The following is an 18,015-nucleotide window of genomic DNA, read 5'->3' on the forward strand; positions in this document are numbered from 1 at the left end:
GGTAGCGAAAAGGTCAAGTGCCAATTAAGGTGAGGGTAGGGGGGCAATTTGCCCAGGGCAAGACATATCTCGGCTAACCCATCAGGTTCAGTCTCGCTATCTCGGTATCCTCTCGCAGAAGTCTCGTTGTTTCCCCAGTGTTACAACGGAAGCAAGCACCGCAGGTTTCCCCGAGGGTTTCAGTCACATCCTCCATAACTCGAGATTGCAACACATATCAGCAACAAATAACGAAAACCACGTGAAGTGCAGAAGGTCCATGCCAATCGTGGTACGAAGCAGACGCAAGAAATCACGACTGTAACGATCTGCTAAAGTTCTTTAAACTCAATTCACCGTACGGTCATTCTTCATGCACCATCGCCAGAAATCAGCTGAGTATATTTGGTATTCTATTCCGTTTACGATTCCGTTTCCAGGATTTACTTCCACGGGGTGCATCCATCTATGCACCGAGCATAATATGCATGAAATGTAGGTACATTGGTTTTCTCTGAAGCAAAAGAACGAGCAAGAGCAGCAGCAGTAGCATCTGGATCTATGCCAGGGCGATGTTTTGATGAGAAGAATTCGTCCATCTCCTTGTACTTTTTCAGGAGGCCGAACCACTTCTTTTTCCGTGGCACCGATGACTCTGATTGTGAAGCATTGTCGCTTTAATTTACAATCCTCCCTTAGTTGAAACAAATACGGCAATGCCTCTTGATATTTGGCAGTATCTTTTCTCCACTCTTCCAGTGATGAGGTCAGGGGTCTCTCGAACGCATGCGAAGCCCCGGGGGTGACGTTAAGAGTAGTGATACCTATTCCAGAGAAGGAGGTAAGAGGAGAAGCAGAAATACAGGGAGGGAACCGAAATGAGGCTACTAAAATGTCTTCCTTCACTCCCAAGGCAAACGACTTAAGCGGAGGAACTTTTCATCGCGCTTGTTTACACTTCTTCTCGAACGAGTCGCACGAGTGAATTCAAATCCACTGCCTCGTGCCGTTCCTTCAATATGTGTACATACACAACCAACCAGCCTCCGGTCGCTAACTCCAGTTAATCTCATCCTTCTTTTATCTTTCTCTGTTCTACCGTTCTCAGCGCTCTTTTCCAACTTTTCACTACTCAGAGCCAGATGAACGAAGTGCGAGAATGATCGCTAAATCTTCACAGAAAGAATAGTTTGAAATACGACCCACCAAATTTACACAGGTCATTACATTCAACCTACTATCTTTTGCATTGTAGAGGTTTAATCGTCGCAGGCTCACAGTGTAAACTAGTCAACATTGCAATTAGGGATCCGAGGTTAAACCCTAGAAGATTGAGGTGGAGAAACAGAGAAACTTTTTCGCGACCGTCCGCACGGATAAGAGAAATAAAATTTAGCCCTGTATCAGCCAGAAGTAGCGGGGATTTCGGGGGTTTTTACCGGGAATATACACATCAAGGGGAGGGGGATTCCCTGAGCTCTGCAGGCCCGGACGGGAAAGCCAGTTGGTACACTTCCAACCGCTTTCAAACCGTTGATTTATCGTCAATAGCGCTTCTTCTTCGTGTGCGCGTCTGCGCCACGCGAGATATGTACTTTGTACCGTTCTCCTCAAGCACCCAAAGTATATTGTGCTAGAAAAAAGTTAATTTCTAGTAGACACTTCCCTGGATAAGAAACAAAAGAGAAACGATATGAAACAACGGTGAGGCCAGCTGGCCTCGGAGTATCTGCGCGTTGCTTTTTCCATTTTATTTCCTCTTTTCCCTTTTCTGGCATCTGTAACCTTGTGTGACGGTGTCGAATCGTTTTTCACACGACAAAATGGAAGCAGTACCGTTATCCCAAGAGGAAAATCCGTCATCTTCACTGCGGGGTAACTGTCACGGTCAGGAAAGTTTTTCTCCGTTTTTTTTTTAATAATTTTTTTTTTTTTTTTATTATTTTTGATTTTGGTTTTCTTTGTTTTGGATAGCAAAATTATACAAATAACGAACGGGAGAACGAATGAATATGGAGCGAAGTCCGTTCGTGATGGATTTACGTGTTCAAACGTTATATCACAGTCCAGTAGCTATACTGTTTTGAAATACTTGAGAGGAAATGATTTACATCGAGAAGAATTCATCAGCGGGAGAGATTAAAAAAAAAATAAATACATTTCAGTAGATGACGATGATGATAATGATGACGCGTATTTCTTTTTCCAGAAAGAAAGGAGGCAAAGTTAACGTCAGGTTGTTACCGGGTACGTGAAAAAGTTTTCCACCCCTTAAAGATACTTCATCGATAAAACCTATACTGTCGCGGAGTTTCTCCCTCTCGGCTTGAGTTTATAGATATTACACAAGCCTCCCTTACAAACTATATGAGAGTAACTTCACTCACGGGATAGATATAATAGAATACAGGTGTTTAATATATGCATGCATACGGCACACCTATGGCGAGTTATGTCGCGCTGGCAGTGAAGGGGTTTGAGTAACCCGTAGAGAAGGAACAATGGACCCTGGATTAGATACACAAATGAAAGAGAGAGCTCGAGCTTAGAGCACCTCTCAGAATTCAGTGGGTAAATTCAACTCGTGGGATCCAAATTCTCGGTGGTCCCGACTCAGCTCAGTGCTACCAGTTCCTTTCAACGCGGTTTCCCCCGGCTTTAATATTCCCGCACTGCTATCTCCATTTCTCCGACAGCCACGGAGGAGGTGCCGAGTGAATTTCCTCCGGCTTCCTCAACGCGGTGGCGGTGGTAACGGTTCTAAAATAATCACCGGCGTGCCGTAGAACCCCCGCGAATGAAAGAAGAAATTTTTTCCCAACTTTTTTCGCTGAAAAAAATTTTGCCATAGATAAGACCAAAACCCGAATCCTCCTCCCTTCCTTCCTTCGCCCATGTCACATCTAGCTGAGATTACACCGAAAAAAAAAACTCCGCAGGGCAGGACTAAACCGCGGTGTGCATCTTTGTGTAGATAGGTTATATGTAAGTGGGTCGTCTTTAATTCAGAGTTGCGTCGGAATGATGTTCATCATGTTCCGAGTCGAGGACGACGGCCAAAAGTTATCGGGGAAAAACGGATTCGACAGTAGAATGTACATGTATGTACATGGATATAATCTCTGAGGGAAACAGTGGTAAAGTGTCGTGTGTCAATACTTCTTTTGTGCTTGAAGCTTTTACCGTGAATTAACATTACACTGCAATTTAAAGCAGGATTTCGTTTCTTTTTCTTTTCCTTTTTCTTTTAAAACAAGTCCCAAGTACGGATAAAAAAAAAACGAAGGAAAAATTTAGCACTGACTTTTCCAGATTCTATGCTAGTACTATACTCGGACCTCGTACTGGTAAAGCATTACTTGTTATTTCACAATAGAATGTGGGTCATCGAGTATATAACCGGAAATGTGAAAAAGATTCCTTACAGATGTGATCAGCTGCTGTGACGCGTTGGTATATACGACAGCGAAATGGCCTCGAGAATGAGTTTCGCGAAGTGACGTATGGGCAGGTGGAAATGATTGACCGACCAATCATGGCTCCGGACAAACGTCAAGTTGTCGGACGAACGAATGACCGACTGACTGCCCGTTTGCCGGACTGTCCATCGGACAAGAAAGTCCCTTTAACGAGTAGGATCACTTGTCGTGTATCATACGTTACCCTTTTCCATTGCTTTTCCAGGTGCTAAAATGCACATCCGGTTAAATGGAAAAAGAACTAAATTACGATCTTGTAACACGGAATAGCCCAAAGTTAGTGAGTAACTTGTATCAGATGAGAACAATAACCTTCGTAAAAGTGCACCTTCCTTGTGACGCGTGGTCTGTTGCTGTTGGTTTTCTCGTGTATCGGAAGATCGTGGGGTCCGAGATTTTCACGGGACAAAGAGCTGACGAGGATTCCACGCAGCGTAGCTAAAGTGCTGCTGGGTATTCCCCTGTCCATCTCGTCTGTACCCATTATAAGCTTTGACACTGGGTCACTTTTTGGACGTGTGTGTATATTTTTACGTATCCACCTTTCACCGTGACTCGAGTTAAATAAACCCAACGTTCATCGATTTGACGTCTCACCTCTGTCACCAGTTTTTTTTATACATTCGCACGCCACTTAACCACCTATTCTCCAAATGTCAAAAACTGATGCTTTCCCAGATGTCACGAATTACATGTTTTTAAGCGCGTAAACGCGCATTCGTTAATGTTTTAGTTGCGGATTCACAACTGCACTTGAGTTCAAAACACGCCGTATTCCACCGCCGGTGATTTAAAATAGCACAACTTCTGCGGAAAGGAGACGATACAGATGGCGTTATTGATAAAATTCTAGTTTTATCTTTCTTTCGCAAGGTAAGATATTCTCATCGGTTAGCACGATGCGATAAATAACGCGAACAATTCGCCCCCTCGTAAGTCAGTTCCTGTAATGATATATTGCCCAAGTCCTGAACTCTGTACCGCAGAGATATGAAAATGATATCATAATATATTTTCATTTCCATGCACAAATTACTAATTACTTTGATAAGAGATATTCATTAACACTAATGAAACGAACTGTGCTGATGCTACGAAAAGAAAAAAGAAAACAATAAACAGTAGTTGTTCAACACCTAGGTGCGTGATAAATGCATGGATGAAAAAAAAGGCACGCGTTGTTATTCTCGTCTAGACTTTAGGAGCCTGAGGGCAAATTGTTTCGCGGCTAGATAGTGAAAGCGCGCAACGACGAGTTCTGCTTACACCGAGCCGTGAGTGTCGGTATTTTCCTGTACATTTTTATTTTTTTTTCTTCTTTATTTCTTTATACCTTCTTCTCTCGTTTCAATTGAAACGTTGATTACAGTCACACGCTGAGATGATTACCCGATTACGTTATACGAATATATGTAATATATTACGACAGAGAGACGCCGCTTTACTGATTCAAACGGCCCTTTTCTTCTCACCTGCACATTGCGTTTCTCTGTTACATACGTTTAAGGTATGCCTACTTGGCGACAAAAGAGTTTGTCTGCCACCTACGTCATAAAGTCACATGTCGTTCGTTCGCCGTCAGGATGAATTATAATTATTACGACTTGGTAAACAAGATGGATAATAGCATCGAGATAAAGTCTGAACACTCGTCATTATACCCGGTTTGTATTTTTAGGAAGTATTGTAGAATCATCCCGACCTTGCCGTCGACCCAAAAGAAAAACATATATATTTACCGTAGCGCAATTACGTGATGAACGGGAATTAAAAGTAACAAGTAGGCTACACGAATTGTTGTCAAAATATGAGAAGAGAGAAGGAAAGAAAAAAGAAGAAAGAAATGAACCGATAAAGAAGAAAAAAAAACAACCGTAGTACTGTGAAAAATTGCGATACGGCGGAATATTGCTGATCGTATGTATATATATTCAATTGTAATAAAAAAAAAAAAAAGGCTACACAGCTGGAAGCTATACCTACATGTACGACCTTAAGAAATAGCAGCTGTAAGCGTGAAATGGGTGCGGCGACGTTAAGTTTGCAACAGCAGTAGCAGCAGCAGCACCAGCAGCAGCTGGATATTTGAAACTCGAAACAACACTTTATGCAATCGATATACCAACCGATGATTTATTTATGAATATGATAATCAAGTATGACGAGTCTCGAAGCTCGATTAGCACACTTTGAACATTTGGGTCCTAATCAGAGTCGAGAAGAGAGAGAGAGAGAGAGAGAGAGTGAGAGAGAGAGAGAGAAAGCGTGCAAAGCTACGCCAGTCGTTTGTCAATCAGACCAATTATTGTGTAACCTAAATTGCCGGACTTTCTTTAAAGATAAAAAACCGCCTTGCTTTGACCTCCATCGGTCCTCCTCCCGGCAGAGTCGTGCATATAAATTTACGCGTAAGGTAATAAGACACAGATATAACGAAGTATTTAATTATATTCTCTCGATCGTACTTCTTGCTAGTTTAATCCACTAATTTAATTATTCATTACCATGAAAAAACTCTCGATGAAAAATTCACCATTAGCTCATCCTGACAAGTATACGAATAACGATGATGCGGTATTTGCCCACGTGACTGGGCTTACTCGTTTTCCGACACGTTTTATGCGTCTCTACGATAGATTGTTGCGCAACACTTTACACCCATATATATATATATACATATGTATGTATATACATACACTCTCACAATCACATACACTCGTTGCACTGCACTTCTGCAGGTGGCTTCATGTAATCCAAGGTACATAATATCCGCCGCCACTACTGCAAGATGCACCACAAACGAGGTTTCCCCCTCTCTCTCTATCTTCCAATACTACTACTGGTGTTGTGAACCGATAACTTTCAATGAAATCGAAACACTCGGCATTGCGAACGATAAATTCGACCGCAATGATGCATCAAAATGGATCGCAAAAGATTGTGGATGAAATTTTTGACCAAACCTCTTCCTCTACTTCTTTCCTCCAATCTTTTACGTGTACAACATGTACAACAAACTCGCGACAAATTGCCAAGAATCGAAGACTGCCGTCGGTACTCGCGGGCGGCTAGACACTGGCTCACCTCGGGAGGCCGTTCGTTGTGTAGAGAGCGGTGTCGCCTTCTTTTGCTGCTGGAGCATGAGCCGACGCGGGTTGGCAGTTTGATCGTGAGTTGGCACACGGGAGTTAAAGCGACATGGATAGAGGTACGACACGGTACAGTGTTCACTCAGAGTAGTGGGGAACGGTACGATCGTGCCTTGACCAAGGGATCGGCAACAGCAGCAATAGCAGCAGCAGCAGCAGCAGCAGCAGCAGAAGTACATCGACCACCGACATTGCTGCTGCTCCTCCTCCTTCTTCTTCTTTCATACGTCCATAACGCCTTGCATAGGTGCGCACCGTGAAGTGCAGTGCGGCGGGGATCTTATTCGTCATCTTAACATTGGCCAGAAATTGTGAATGTATATGAAAAGTGAAATATCCGTCAAAATGACTCGGTCACAAGGATGATGACGAACATCGACAAGATTCTTAGATAAATAATGATCATGGATACTGAAACAACCACTGACGTTCTTGGAAAGACCGAATTAATTGGGTAAAATGTTTACCACAAAATTAAGGGAGGTAGGAGGAAGTAAGGAGAGGGCAAAGTGTGCCAAAGAAATTTTTCCATCGTTAGTATGTATGTACAACACATAGAAAGCGGAGAAAAAAGAGAAATGGGGAAAACCGTTAACGACGTTAGTATCGGTTGGGGGTCTGAGCAGCGTTGATTAGTTCTACAACTTTTTGTCGCCCCTACCTAAACGATTTTTTGATTCGATCATCGTTCAGTATAGGAAACGCGAAGAAGATATAGGTATATTGGTTCGAAGTATAAATGTAATGGTACAATAACTATGGAGATAAAGCGACGGGACACAAATGATTGGTGTGTACGGTACTATTTTACCTGATAAGGCGTACCGCTTTTACTCGTTGAGTAAACATCAGGGTTTGAAAATAAGAAAAATTCCATTTCGGACAGGTATCAGCTGATTGCAAGTCCCAGCTAAGCAAGGCCAAGTCTATAAAAGTGAATAGGAGGTGGAGGACGTTGTCGATGGGAATAAAGATTTTAAAAACATAAAAAAAAAAATTGTCAACAAATACATAAATAACCGAATGACTTAATAAAAAAGAAAAAGAGAAAAATAAAAAATGCCGCGTGACCCGTGATGCGTCGTTGCGCAATGTCCCTGCCTAAAGGCTGGCAATGATCTCTCCATCTCTCTATTTTTTCTCTCTTCCACCTCACCTCCGTTAATGGCTGATGATAGCGCGGATTGTCATGGTCTTAGTTAAGGTGCGCCGCCGCTGTCTATATAGAGGCTGACGAAGCGCCCGTCAGACAAGTCGTCCCACCACCACCACCACCGCCACCACCAGCGTCGTATTCGCATTCCATTTGGCTTTGTCGAAGCATCGAATTGCCAAAGCTTTCCGTAATAGCGGAGTAGGGAATAATTTCACCTTTGTAGGGGAAGTGGTGAATTCGGAATGACGACTTTGGAGCACGTAAATCTAACCATCCACTGCATAACCTAGGGTAGTAGTAGTAATAGTTGGTAAGATCCAAGTATTATTTAGGTCAGAATTTTGCATCAAGTGTGTCATACAGCCAGTACATTCAACCATACACACATGTGACGAGGACGGACGTAAATCGCGATCGTATAATTCGTCGCTTGGAATAATTACCACATTGTAGTAACCAATCCTGCATCGCTTTAAGGGACGTCTGCCAATGGCAATCAGTCACTCAATCAGTCATTCAGTCAGAAACGTGTTCGACGATTTTCTTCAGCCCGCCCACGTTCGCCGATGATGATGTAATCGCTAACCAAAGAAGGCAGTCGAGTTCAGGGTGTCCGAGTCCACGTTCACGTCACATACAAACTTGTGGCCCATCGATGCATCGATGATTCGACCAGTCCTTGTAGTCCCGTTGCAATTTCTCGTCCAACGCTCTTCAGCTCAAGCCAGACAATCGCATTCACAATTGCCCTCAATACCGTATATGTTATAATTTTTGAGGAGTAATCGTCTGTTTCGGCAAGGTTATCGCGCCTGTTGCGGTATTATTTCTAGGACACCTTATATCGCGTATCGCAGGTGTGCGGTAAAAATGTAGGTAGAAGAACAGAAGATTATTCAGGTGCTCTCGCTCAAGGTGCCTAAGGTGAGATGATGTCACAATCTCACGACGTTTCGTATTTCTCCAGTCTCCGCCGATCCAAGTCGGCCTTGCAATGTCGTCAATATAACACGTAGACAAGCCTCCTCCACCTCCTCATCCACATCATCCAACACCATCCAGATTCTCTGCCTCCCGTAAGAGCGTTGCACTTGTTCGATAATCCCCGGATTCGGTTGCCAATATCCGTCCCAGTCCGTCCCTCGCACCTATCGATCAATCCACCGACCATCTAAACGTTCATCTCCCCCACGGTCCGACCAAATAATATCTAGGTCCACGAAATATCGTTCAAAACCATGAGAGATGCTATTTACTTCATACAATACCACACGAAACCTGCCAATAGGTGTGCCGCGAACGTATCAGTTCTAATACAGTTGCTACGATGAAGACGAGTCCCATGATTGATCGTAAACAGAGTGGGTGATTCTCGCTCGAGTATAGTGACACTTCATCATCTGATGATATTACATGCCGTAATATATATCTGTTATTATATTAACCAAGCCGTAGTTGATTGAATCAAGATTCACGCACTGTGCTGATGCATTCTGTGTACCAAGCTGATTGCTGACTATGCCAACTCCCAACGAGTGCATATTAAATAGAAGGAGGCTGTTACTCCTCCGTTCTCTTAAATGACACAGTGTTCGATAAACCGTAGATTATTGGACTGCAGTGTCTTTGCGTCTTTGACACCAGTGCAAACAGCTAGACATCCGTTGGGCATACATCAATGGTCTGTATTCTCCTCCGAAGATATTGCAGAGACTTTTGAAAATATGCTACGCTGAAAGGACGCCAATATTCAATGTTCCAGAGAGCACGGATCATTAATCAAAGCTCATTCTCTCATACACAAAGTCTAATTACAATCCGTACCATATAATAGGCTAGCCTAGCGATTGCTTTAATGTTTAAGCTATATAGCCCTGCAGGTAAGGTTAGACGTCGACCAGAACCGAGTCTGAGCTTGATTAAGAGCTTTGGAGCAACGCATAGGTACCCGATCGCATTTGCATGTACCAACACGTTACGGTAAATTTATCCCACCGTCAACGTTTGACATTTCCACCTTCTCCAGGCTTCCATGCAGCGTTTGAAATCCCGTTCAGTTCGTTTAGTCAAAACGTTTCGTTTATATAACCGCGGTATAGCCGTGATACTCGTAGAAGGAAATTATTGCTGCACACATGCATAAGGTACCAGCTGCAGACGTTGGTAGGTAAATGCGGTGACTTTAAGAGAAGGAGGGTCGAGTCGAGGGTTTGGTCGACGCTGCTGCTGCTGCTGCTGCTGCTACATACCGCAATGGTGTAAAGAAAAATTTTTCAAAATAAAACCTACCGCTACTGCCTCCATAGGGGAAAGAGGTATATGTAAAAAAGGGGGGAAGCAAAAAATAATAGAAGAAAAAAAATATACTCGAGGTAAAAATGAATACCATAAATCTAACGAGTAAAACGCACCGGAGCGTGCACTGGAGTACTAAACTTCATGTACCCGGTGCCCGTTTCAAGAGTAAAGAGAACTTCGCGCTGCAGGCATGGCAGCAGAATAATACATACACACAACCTACTGGGTTCTGCTTACGCGGAGGATAGGTTCAAAATGTGGAGTAAATAAAGAAGGGAAAAAAATTATCCGTCCGTTTCGTAACGTCGATATTGGAACCGATTACTACTTCTACCTCTCATCAAAGGTTATTTGGTTTTTTTTCTCTTCTTTTCTTTTTTTCCCCCATACCTTTTTCAATTCCAAAACGCGGAAGGTATTTTTTTTTCGCGAGGCGGACGGAAGGTGGAAAAGATCGATATAAAAGATGAACGACAAGAACCTGGCTGCGTTATCAGTGAACCAAGCGGTGAAGGCTGAAATTTAAAAACCCGATGGAGAGATTTGGGAGAACATTGCGCTTCGTTCGGTTTTTTTCATCAGCTACAGCATATCACCGACGCTCACCACGGATATTCATTTATTATGATTCAATCCTCCTTTGTTTTATAAATTCAAACCCACCATTGTTTTCGCGGGATATTTTATCATTATTTTATATTCAGTTGGAAAAAAAATGGAATAAAAAATATTGTAACACATCTTTATTGTTACATTACCTACGCGTTTAATGAGGGCGATTCGTGAAGCACAAGCTGCGATGCAATTCCCAGTGCACAAAGTAAGTCAGCGTTGTACAAACCAGCCACCTCGCCACTTTGAGTTGAGAACTCTCGGCACGCGTTAGAATAACCGGAACGGTAAGTTTTCCCTGCTTTTCAGCGGTGTTGAAGTAATTGAAAAACGCCGACACCGTTTATTGCAAAAGATAAATACGACAGCGAGCCGGGAAGGAAGTTTCAGCAACGCGACGCCCGCCATTATGGATCGTATAACACACGCACACACCTGCATGTAAGACAGTAAATATATACGGACTCGAGTCACGGCCAGTGCGTTTATAGAGGTACATACGTGTATAAAACGATGAACAACCTACCTGGCTATCTTTTCAAGATTATACACGTGTCGTACCACAACTTTGTTTCATATACAACGGACAGTTGAAAAGCGCTCGTTAAATAACAGTAAATTTAATGCAATTAAAGGCCGCAACTCGGCGCGATTTCAACACTAACCCAGCCAACAACAAGTACAACAACATTAACAACACGTATATCACGTACCGAATGAGAAAAGCGTGGCACGTCAAGGAGAAAGAAGGAAATATAAAAAATAGTCCAACAAGAATATAAGAACGAACGATCTAATCCCGTTAATTACACCGCCACACACGCAGCTGGGTAACTCTGTAGTTATAATACCCAACTTCCTCCCTCCCTCTCTCCCTTGGCTTGCTCGGTGCATCAGAATAGCGGTATATACGACTTATACTTACATTATACCACCGCATTATATTATACCCGTAGATAACCAATTATTGCTGTATAAACGAAACGGCGAGGCAATTTAAATCTAACCAACAATTTTTTCCCCCCTTCCTATCTTTCTCTTCTTTTTAACCTATATAAATAAAAATTAACAGTTATAAAGGTTCACTGATATATATAGCAGGTATATACGTATCAAACCGTAGAATAGACGAATAAATGAAATAACGAGATGGCGCGTGTGTGTGTGTGTATATATACATATGTATAAAGAAGATTCGGAATTACCACCACAAGTGGCTATATTGAACCCTGCACTGATCTATACAATTCGAGTTAACGAAGTCGTTAAATTTTATTTCAATGCATGCGTTTAATTAACGAGAGCCCTCTCCCAGTTTCGCATATAATCTATTTCACACAATATTATAATAATACCTCTGTATAGCCAGTTATGTGAATTGAATAAATAAAAAAAAAAAAAAGAGAGAGAGAGAGAGAGAGAGAGAGAGAGAGAGAGAGAGAGAAAGAGAGTCAGAAGCTGAGAGAAAAAAATTCCCTCGTATAATTTGATGCTTAAGCCGATATGCTGATATATAGTGCATATGGGTTAAATCTGAAAACGGAACATTGCAAGGTGAATTGATGATTTATCCTATCTTTTTTTCCCCCCTCGATTCCTGCAACACGATGCAGCACCGCATGCGCGGAATGAGTATAGATACAGTACAGAGAATACACCTTACGATCAGACACGTAAAATACGTACAGTGGTATAATACTAATATGTTGGCAAGATGGTCACGCACAGGCACTTTCGCGTAAGCTATGCGAAAGTGCGTTGCCCGGTCCTCTCTTTTTCTCCTTCTCTCCTTCTCCCTCCGCAGCCATCCCTATTCCGCTGACAAACCCACTGTGCGCGGTATTCTTTGCGGATAGTCAACCCAAGAAACTCTGTATTACGTGTGTATAATGTATAACCTACAACCATGTACATATATAGATACGTTAAATCGGCGTCGCAACCTCTGAGTCAACCGCCTACTCGTTACCCTTAATTAGCTTCATCGTAATTGAAATGATACTCATAATTAAAACTTGGCACCTTCTATTGCGTAATGGTTTAGTTACCGGTGAAAAAGAGGCGAGAAGAAGATGGAAGAGGGAAGAGAGTAGAGAAAAGTTATTGCAAACTCGATATAGAGCATATGCGATTTAAAAAATCAATACTCCCTTTTCTTTACCACTTATTTCCTTTCGTTCAACGTTACTAATAATTATAGATACCTGTTTTACCGTAAAATTATAAGGTGAAACCTGAGTTGCCCACTGCGGGTAACTGGAATATGATTTGATCGATCGATAAGCGACTGACGGGGAAAAACTGTTTTACCGGCAGTCAAGATGTCGGTAAGATAGACATTGGCGAAAATACTCAGCAAGTACGACCTACATTGTAGCTATGAAGATTTTTTTTTGCAATTATTTAACGAAACAGAGAACGAACTGTATCGTGGAATGTGTAGCCAGGAATTGAGGTCGATTGCGAGGAGAAATTAATCGACGAAACGGTTGTTCTGGTGTATGACGAGGGCGATGAGATCACGTGCGGTAATTTGGTATGAACGATTCCTATTTATCTCCGACAAATATCCTCGATCAAAACGGAATACGAGAAATCGTTAACGTCAATAATAAAATGATTAATTAATTCCAACGCCCAATGTATATTAATTGAGCAGGATGAGGAGAGTCTCAAGTCTCGCGTCTCGACTTCAGAGATTTTAATTGAAAAATCGTCTGTACGCATTTGAAATGTGTTATCGTAAAGAACATTGCGTCGCACTTATCGTTAGTGGTTGTAAGATAATAATTAATGTCTGTCACGAAGAGGGAACTGCATAACGAATCGTCGAGTGTATTTTTTTGGTCATGCCTGGCATTACGACACGTAGTACATAAATGAAATATGTATACGCGTCCAATTCTAATGAGCCGCGTTGTTCAAAATTCAAAAACAAATTTCAAGGTAAAGATACGCGTACAATTGTCGGTGCAATGTTCACGCACCGAATTATACACGAGCATGAGCTGATACGCGAAAGAGAAACGGCCAAGTCTGAGTATTTTGCGTATTACAACAAGCTACAACCAACTACCGAAAAAGAAATAGTTTGGCATTGGGCGTGAGACATGAGTAAGTAGTGGCAAAAAAAAAAAAAAAACAATCCAGGAATGTACAAACCTCGAATTACGCGTATATCTGATCTTTTCAGGTCAACCCCACGTGATAATTTTCAGCAAACCCGAGAGTTGTTACTTACCTGGAACAAAAATAAATCGATCATTAGTCACACATGTATAAGATAGAGAAGGCGATCTATTCTACCTGCGGTCTGTATGGCATTTCATACACATTTAAGATGTAATAACGGGTGCCCTACATTCCGTTTCTGAATAAACATTCTCAGCTTCAAAATCAGAAGAATCAATTTTTAATGTCACTTTCTGTCTTATTCGCTCTGATAACGCCTGCCTAATTTGTACCATACTATAATTTTTCTTCGCAATGATCGCAAGAATCGTATATGATAATATATATATACCGTGCAATTAACAGCCTTGGTGTTGAACTGCGATTCGAGATAACGAAAGATCAGTTGGAGAGAGAGAAAAAAAAAGAAAGAATTAAAACAGATCTCACAAGTTCGACGATAAATTTTGTCAGCTTTTTGATACAACGAAAATGTAGAGAATTTTAATCTCCAATAAACGTTCGACAGTTTGATAACGTCATGTGTGATTTCATTCGGTAATGGAAAGAGAAATAATAAAAAAAAAAAAAAAAAGATGAAGAAATGAACAAAAATCTTTGATATTACGTACAAGAGAAACAAAATTCAACTCCACGTTGTGTATAACGCATTTCATTAGTCAGCGAATACATTACACACTGGATACCGAGTCGATATTCTTCGCCTGGCTAACAATCGCTGGTATTTGAATGAATCGCAAGAGGTGGAGACGATAAAGCTCAACTTGATTCGCGGTCAAGCCGCTGCAATCAGGTAAAACGAACGTATGTAATTCAATCGGTTTGCGAAGTGTGTAACATTGATGATACGTACCGATCAAAGTGCCGATAGCCAATTGCATGTGTACAAGATTACATTGTGTGTATATATATATATATATATTGTTGGCGTTTACTTTACATGTATATTTATACGTTTTATTATATATATATATATATTGTATATATACGTATAAATATACATGTAAACGCCAACAATCGCAATTGATTAGCTTGCATAACCGAATCCGATTGGGTTACTGAACAAAGTTTTATTATACCTTCGTTGCTCGCTGAACGGTGAAACGACGCGACGCGCACGTTACGAGAATAAAATTTCAATCGTCGTCCACGGAGTTGTTGGGTTTGTATAGAGATATAGGATAGGTATAGATATATATATATATATATAGATACATATATACACGTATAATAGATGCTATACAATTTTTATTCAGCCATTCATAATATGCGTCACAACAGCGCGAATATCGAGAATTCTTTCATTAATTTCTGGATGACTCGTACACGAGTTATAACGCCATCGATGGTGAAGAAAGAAAGAAAGGAAAGACATTTTTTTTTTTTTATTTACGTCAGTGAGATGTTAAATTCCCTGAAATTTACCGATTTTCAAGACGAAAATAGACATTTTTCCCGCAGTACTCGTTTCAACCCAACTTTACCGACAAACTCATTTCTTCACGTAAATTAGTTAAAAATTAGAAATCAGCTGTATCAGTCGTAAGTTAAATTATTCCGATGAAAGAAATTTCAGTTCAATGTTGCTTAGACTAAATTACCAAACGTGTCAATAAAAACTCAAATTAATAAAAAAAAACTAACAATAGATTAGTATTAGCAATGTAATTATAAAATATCATACTTATGATTTCATGTATATATGTAAAATAATTTTCAAATCACGCCGGATTGTGGTTTATTTCACAATCACGGAATCATCGTTGCCAACCACACGACTTCCGTGTCTGCAATAAAGCAAGTAATTTGTTTCGTTATATCGAGGCAAAATAACCCCGTCGTCAAAGTGTCGACGTACAAGAGATAATATTCCTCCATCGATTACGTAGTACTTTTTATATCATTATCATTATTCTTGTTGTTGTTATTATTATTATTATTATTATTGACCAGAGAGGTTCGGTTTTAAACCCAAGCATCCGTGCATAGAAAATGTAGCTCAAAGGGACAACAAAAGAGCTGGATCGATATATTAACTTGTGTATCACCTACATGTATAATTATTCAAAGTGTGTTCGCCGATAGTCAAAGAACGGGGTTGATACCCACATTATAAAGAAGGAGGAGATGAGGTAATACGTGGGTAAAAAGCGTTGACGTTGTAACAGAAATGAATTCAACGTCCGCTTGTCACAGAAATGTAACATCATTCGTTGCAAAGTTTTGTTATCAAGTCTGCTAGTTCCAACTGAGAAGAAACGCGTAGCGAGAGATTCTTTACAAAAAATATTTCTTGTAATCCTCTGTATGGCAACAATTCATTTCTTTCATGTACCGACCAAGATAAGTCCGGCAAACTTGTAACCGAACTGCAATTCCTTGGTATCGCGTTCTTAGATTATTGCAGCTGCTTCGGTTCGGGGTGTTTGTATAAAATATAGCGAATATCGAATATCGTTCATTGAAGCGTTAATTATCGGAGAGGGATATCGAGGACGCGTTGATCGGACCTCCCATGCACAAGGACCTCTCTTCTGGTCTCCTTGGTCCGATCGTCGCCCGTGATCGTTGGGGAATTCGAGCGGTGGTGAACCCAGCGAGAGGCGAGACTGTCGGAATTGTAATACGATAGCTAAAAAGTATCCTTGAAGGTATAGGAGCACAGCTGACGGTTAGTATAAGTATTGTGTTACGGTCCAAAGCAGAAGACTAGCGAGGTTATACGCGTAAACAAGAAAAAAGGAAAATGTAAAGCAAGAAAAAAGAAACGAGAGAAAAATTAAATAAATATAAATAAACGAACCGGAGTAAAATGGAATCAAAAAAGATTTTCATCGCCATTCCATTAGGGTGGTCCTCATTTAGAATGTTGACGAATTTATTCCGGATCACCCCACCAAATCAACTACAAATAATTCAAAAACAGTTCACAATTTTTTTTTACATTTTTATATCAACTGTAACCCGTGCCTGTAAGAGGAAGGACTTCTCAATTTAAAATACACCGTGTTTCGAACACGTTCTTAGTATATATTTTACTGTAAGAGTAATAATGTTCGAAAAAATTCACATCATCGTACCAGGTAATATAGACAATTGCATTTCTTATAAATGAAGAGAAAAAGTCAAATTTCTAGCGTGTGCAATTCGTCGAGATTGGTTGGTACGATGATGTGAATTTTTTCTCGGACAGTAGTACTAATACTCGCTAAATCTTCGCAATTACAGATTGATTTGAACATCGTCACTCTTACAATAAAATATATGCTGAGAATGTATCTGAATCAGGTGTATTTTAAATGGTGATATCCATCCATTTACAGGCACGGCTTAGAATTGATATAAAAATCTGAAAGAATTAGGAAATTGTTTTTGAATTGTTTATAGTTGATTTGGGGGGGTGGTTTGAAAAAAAAATCATCGACACCCTAAGTAAGGATCATCCTAATATATACATATATATATATATATATGTATATATATATATATATAGGTATACATAAATTTAATAACAACAGAAGAGAAAAATGAAGAGAAAATAAATGAATTAACAACTGTGTAGCAGAAATGCCGCGCCCTTAAATATGATAGGTATGAGTCATCGCGTAACGAGCGGTAATATTCGCGCGTCGTTACTACAGCAAATGTAAGTGTGTCATCGCGATGAACAGTCGAGTATACTGGAGATGCATTGATTTCCGGATGATGTAACGGGTCAAGTATCTCGTTGGGGGAAGAAATCGGTTGCAGCGGATCATTGTGGAGTGGGAAAGAGAATAAAAAAAAAAAAAAAGAAAAAAACAAGCGGCTTTAGAGTGGCTATGAGCCAGTTCTCTAACTTCCCGTTCTCACACTGCAGGTTCCAAGTTCATAGAGAAAGAAAAAAAGAATAACATCCAATTCGAGTTTCAAACTAAAAATTCAAATTAATGATACCTACGATATTATACGAAAGTATGACGATTTTTTTTCATTTTGGACCACCATATTGGATCCACTAGTAAAAATTTTGGAAGACTGACCTTGGTTTCGTTATTGGTGAGCCAAGAAACCTCCGCCTACCAATTTATACCAAAATCAGAATATTTTCAGATTTTTTTCCTACCATATTGAAACGCCATTTTGGGATTTCACAGTCTGATTTCAGATT

The 18,015-nt window shown here is 40.6% G+C and overlaps 1 protein-coding gene across 17 annotated transcripts in view; it reads right to left on the reverse strand.

The window, feature by feature from the left end:
- The window catches only part of LOC124305014 (ensconsin), a 77,633-nt gene that overhangs the window by 27,496 nt on the left and 32,122 nt on the right, over positions 1 to 18,015 (reverse strand). For 2 of the 17 annotated variants that reach the window (XM_046763939.1, XM_046763934.1), the window contains exons 1-2: positions 5,963 to 6,542; positions 3,771 to 4,265 (exon numbers count right to left, since the gene is read on the reverse strand). The exons of 12 other annotated variants lie outside the window; for them this stretch is intronic. In XM_046763939.1, the coding sequence (XP_046619895.1) occupies positions 3,771 to 3,942 (172 nt within the window). In that variant the 5' untranslated portion in view covers positions 3,943 to 4,265; positions 5,963 to 6,542. Of the gene's footprint in view, positions 1 to 3,770; positions 4,266 to 5,962; positions 6,566 to 18,015 lie in introns of those variants that run through there. 3 more of the 17 variants (XM_046763935.1, XM_046763949.1, XM_046763947.1) reach the window with 3 other exon arrangements.

The sequence above is a fragment of the Neodiprion virginianus genome, chromosome 5, assembly GCF_021901495.1.
Source record: "Neodiprion virginianus isolate iyNeoVirg1 chromosome 5, iyNeoVirg1.1, whole genome shotgun sequence".
NCBI classification, from domain to species: Eukaryota; Metazoa; Arthropoda; class Insecta; order Hymenoptera; family Diprionidae; genus Neodiprion; species Neodiprion virginianus.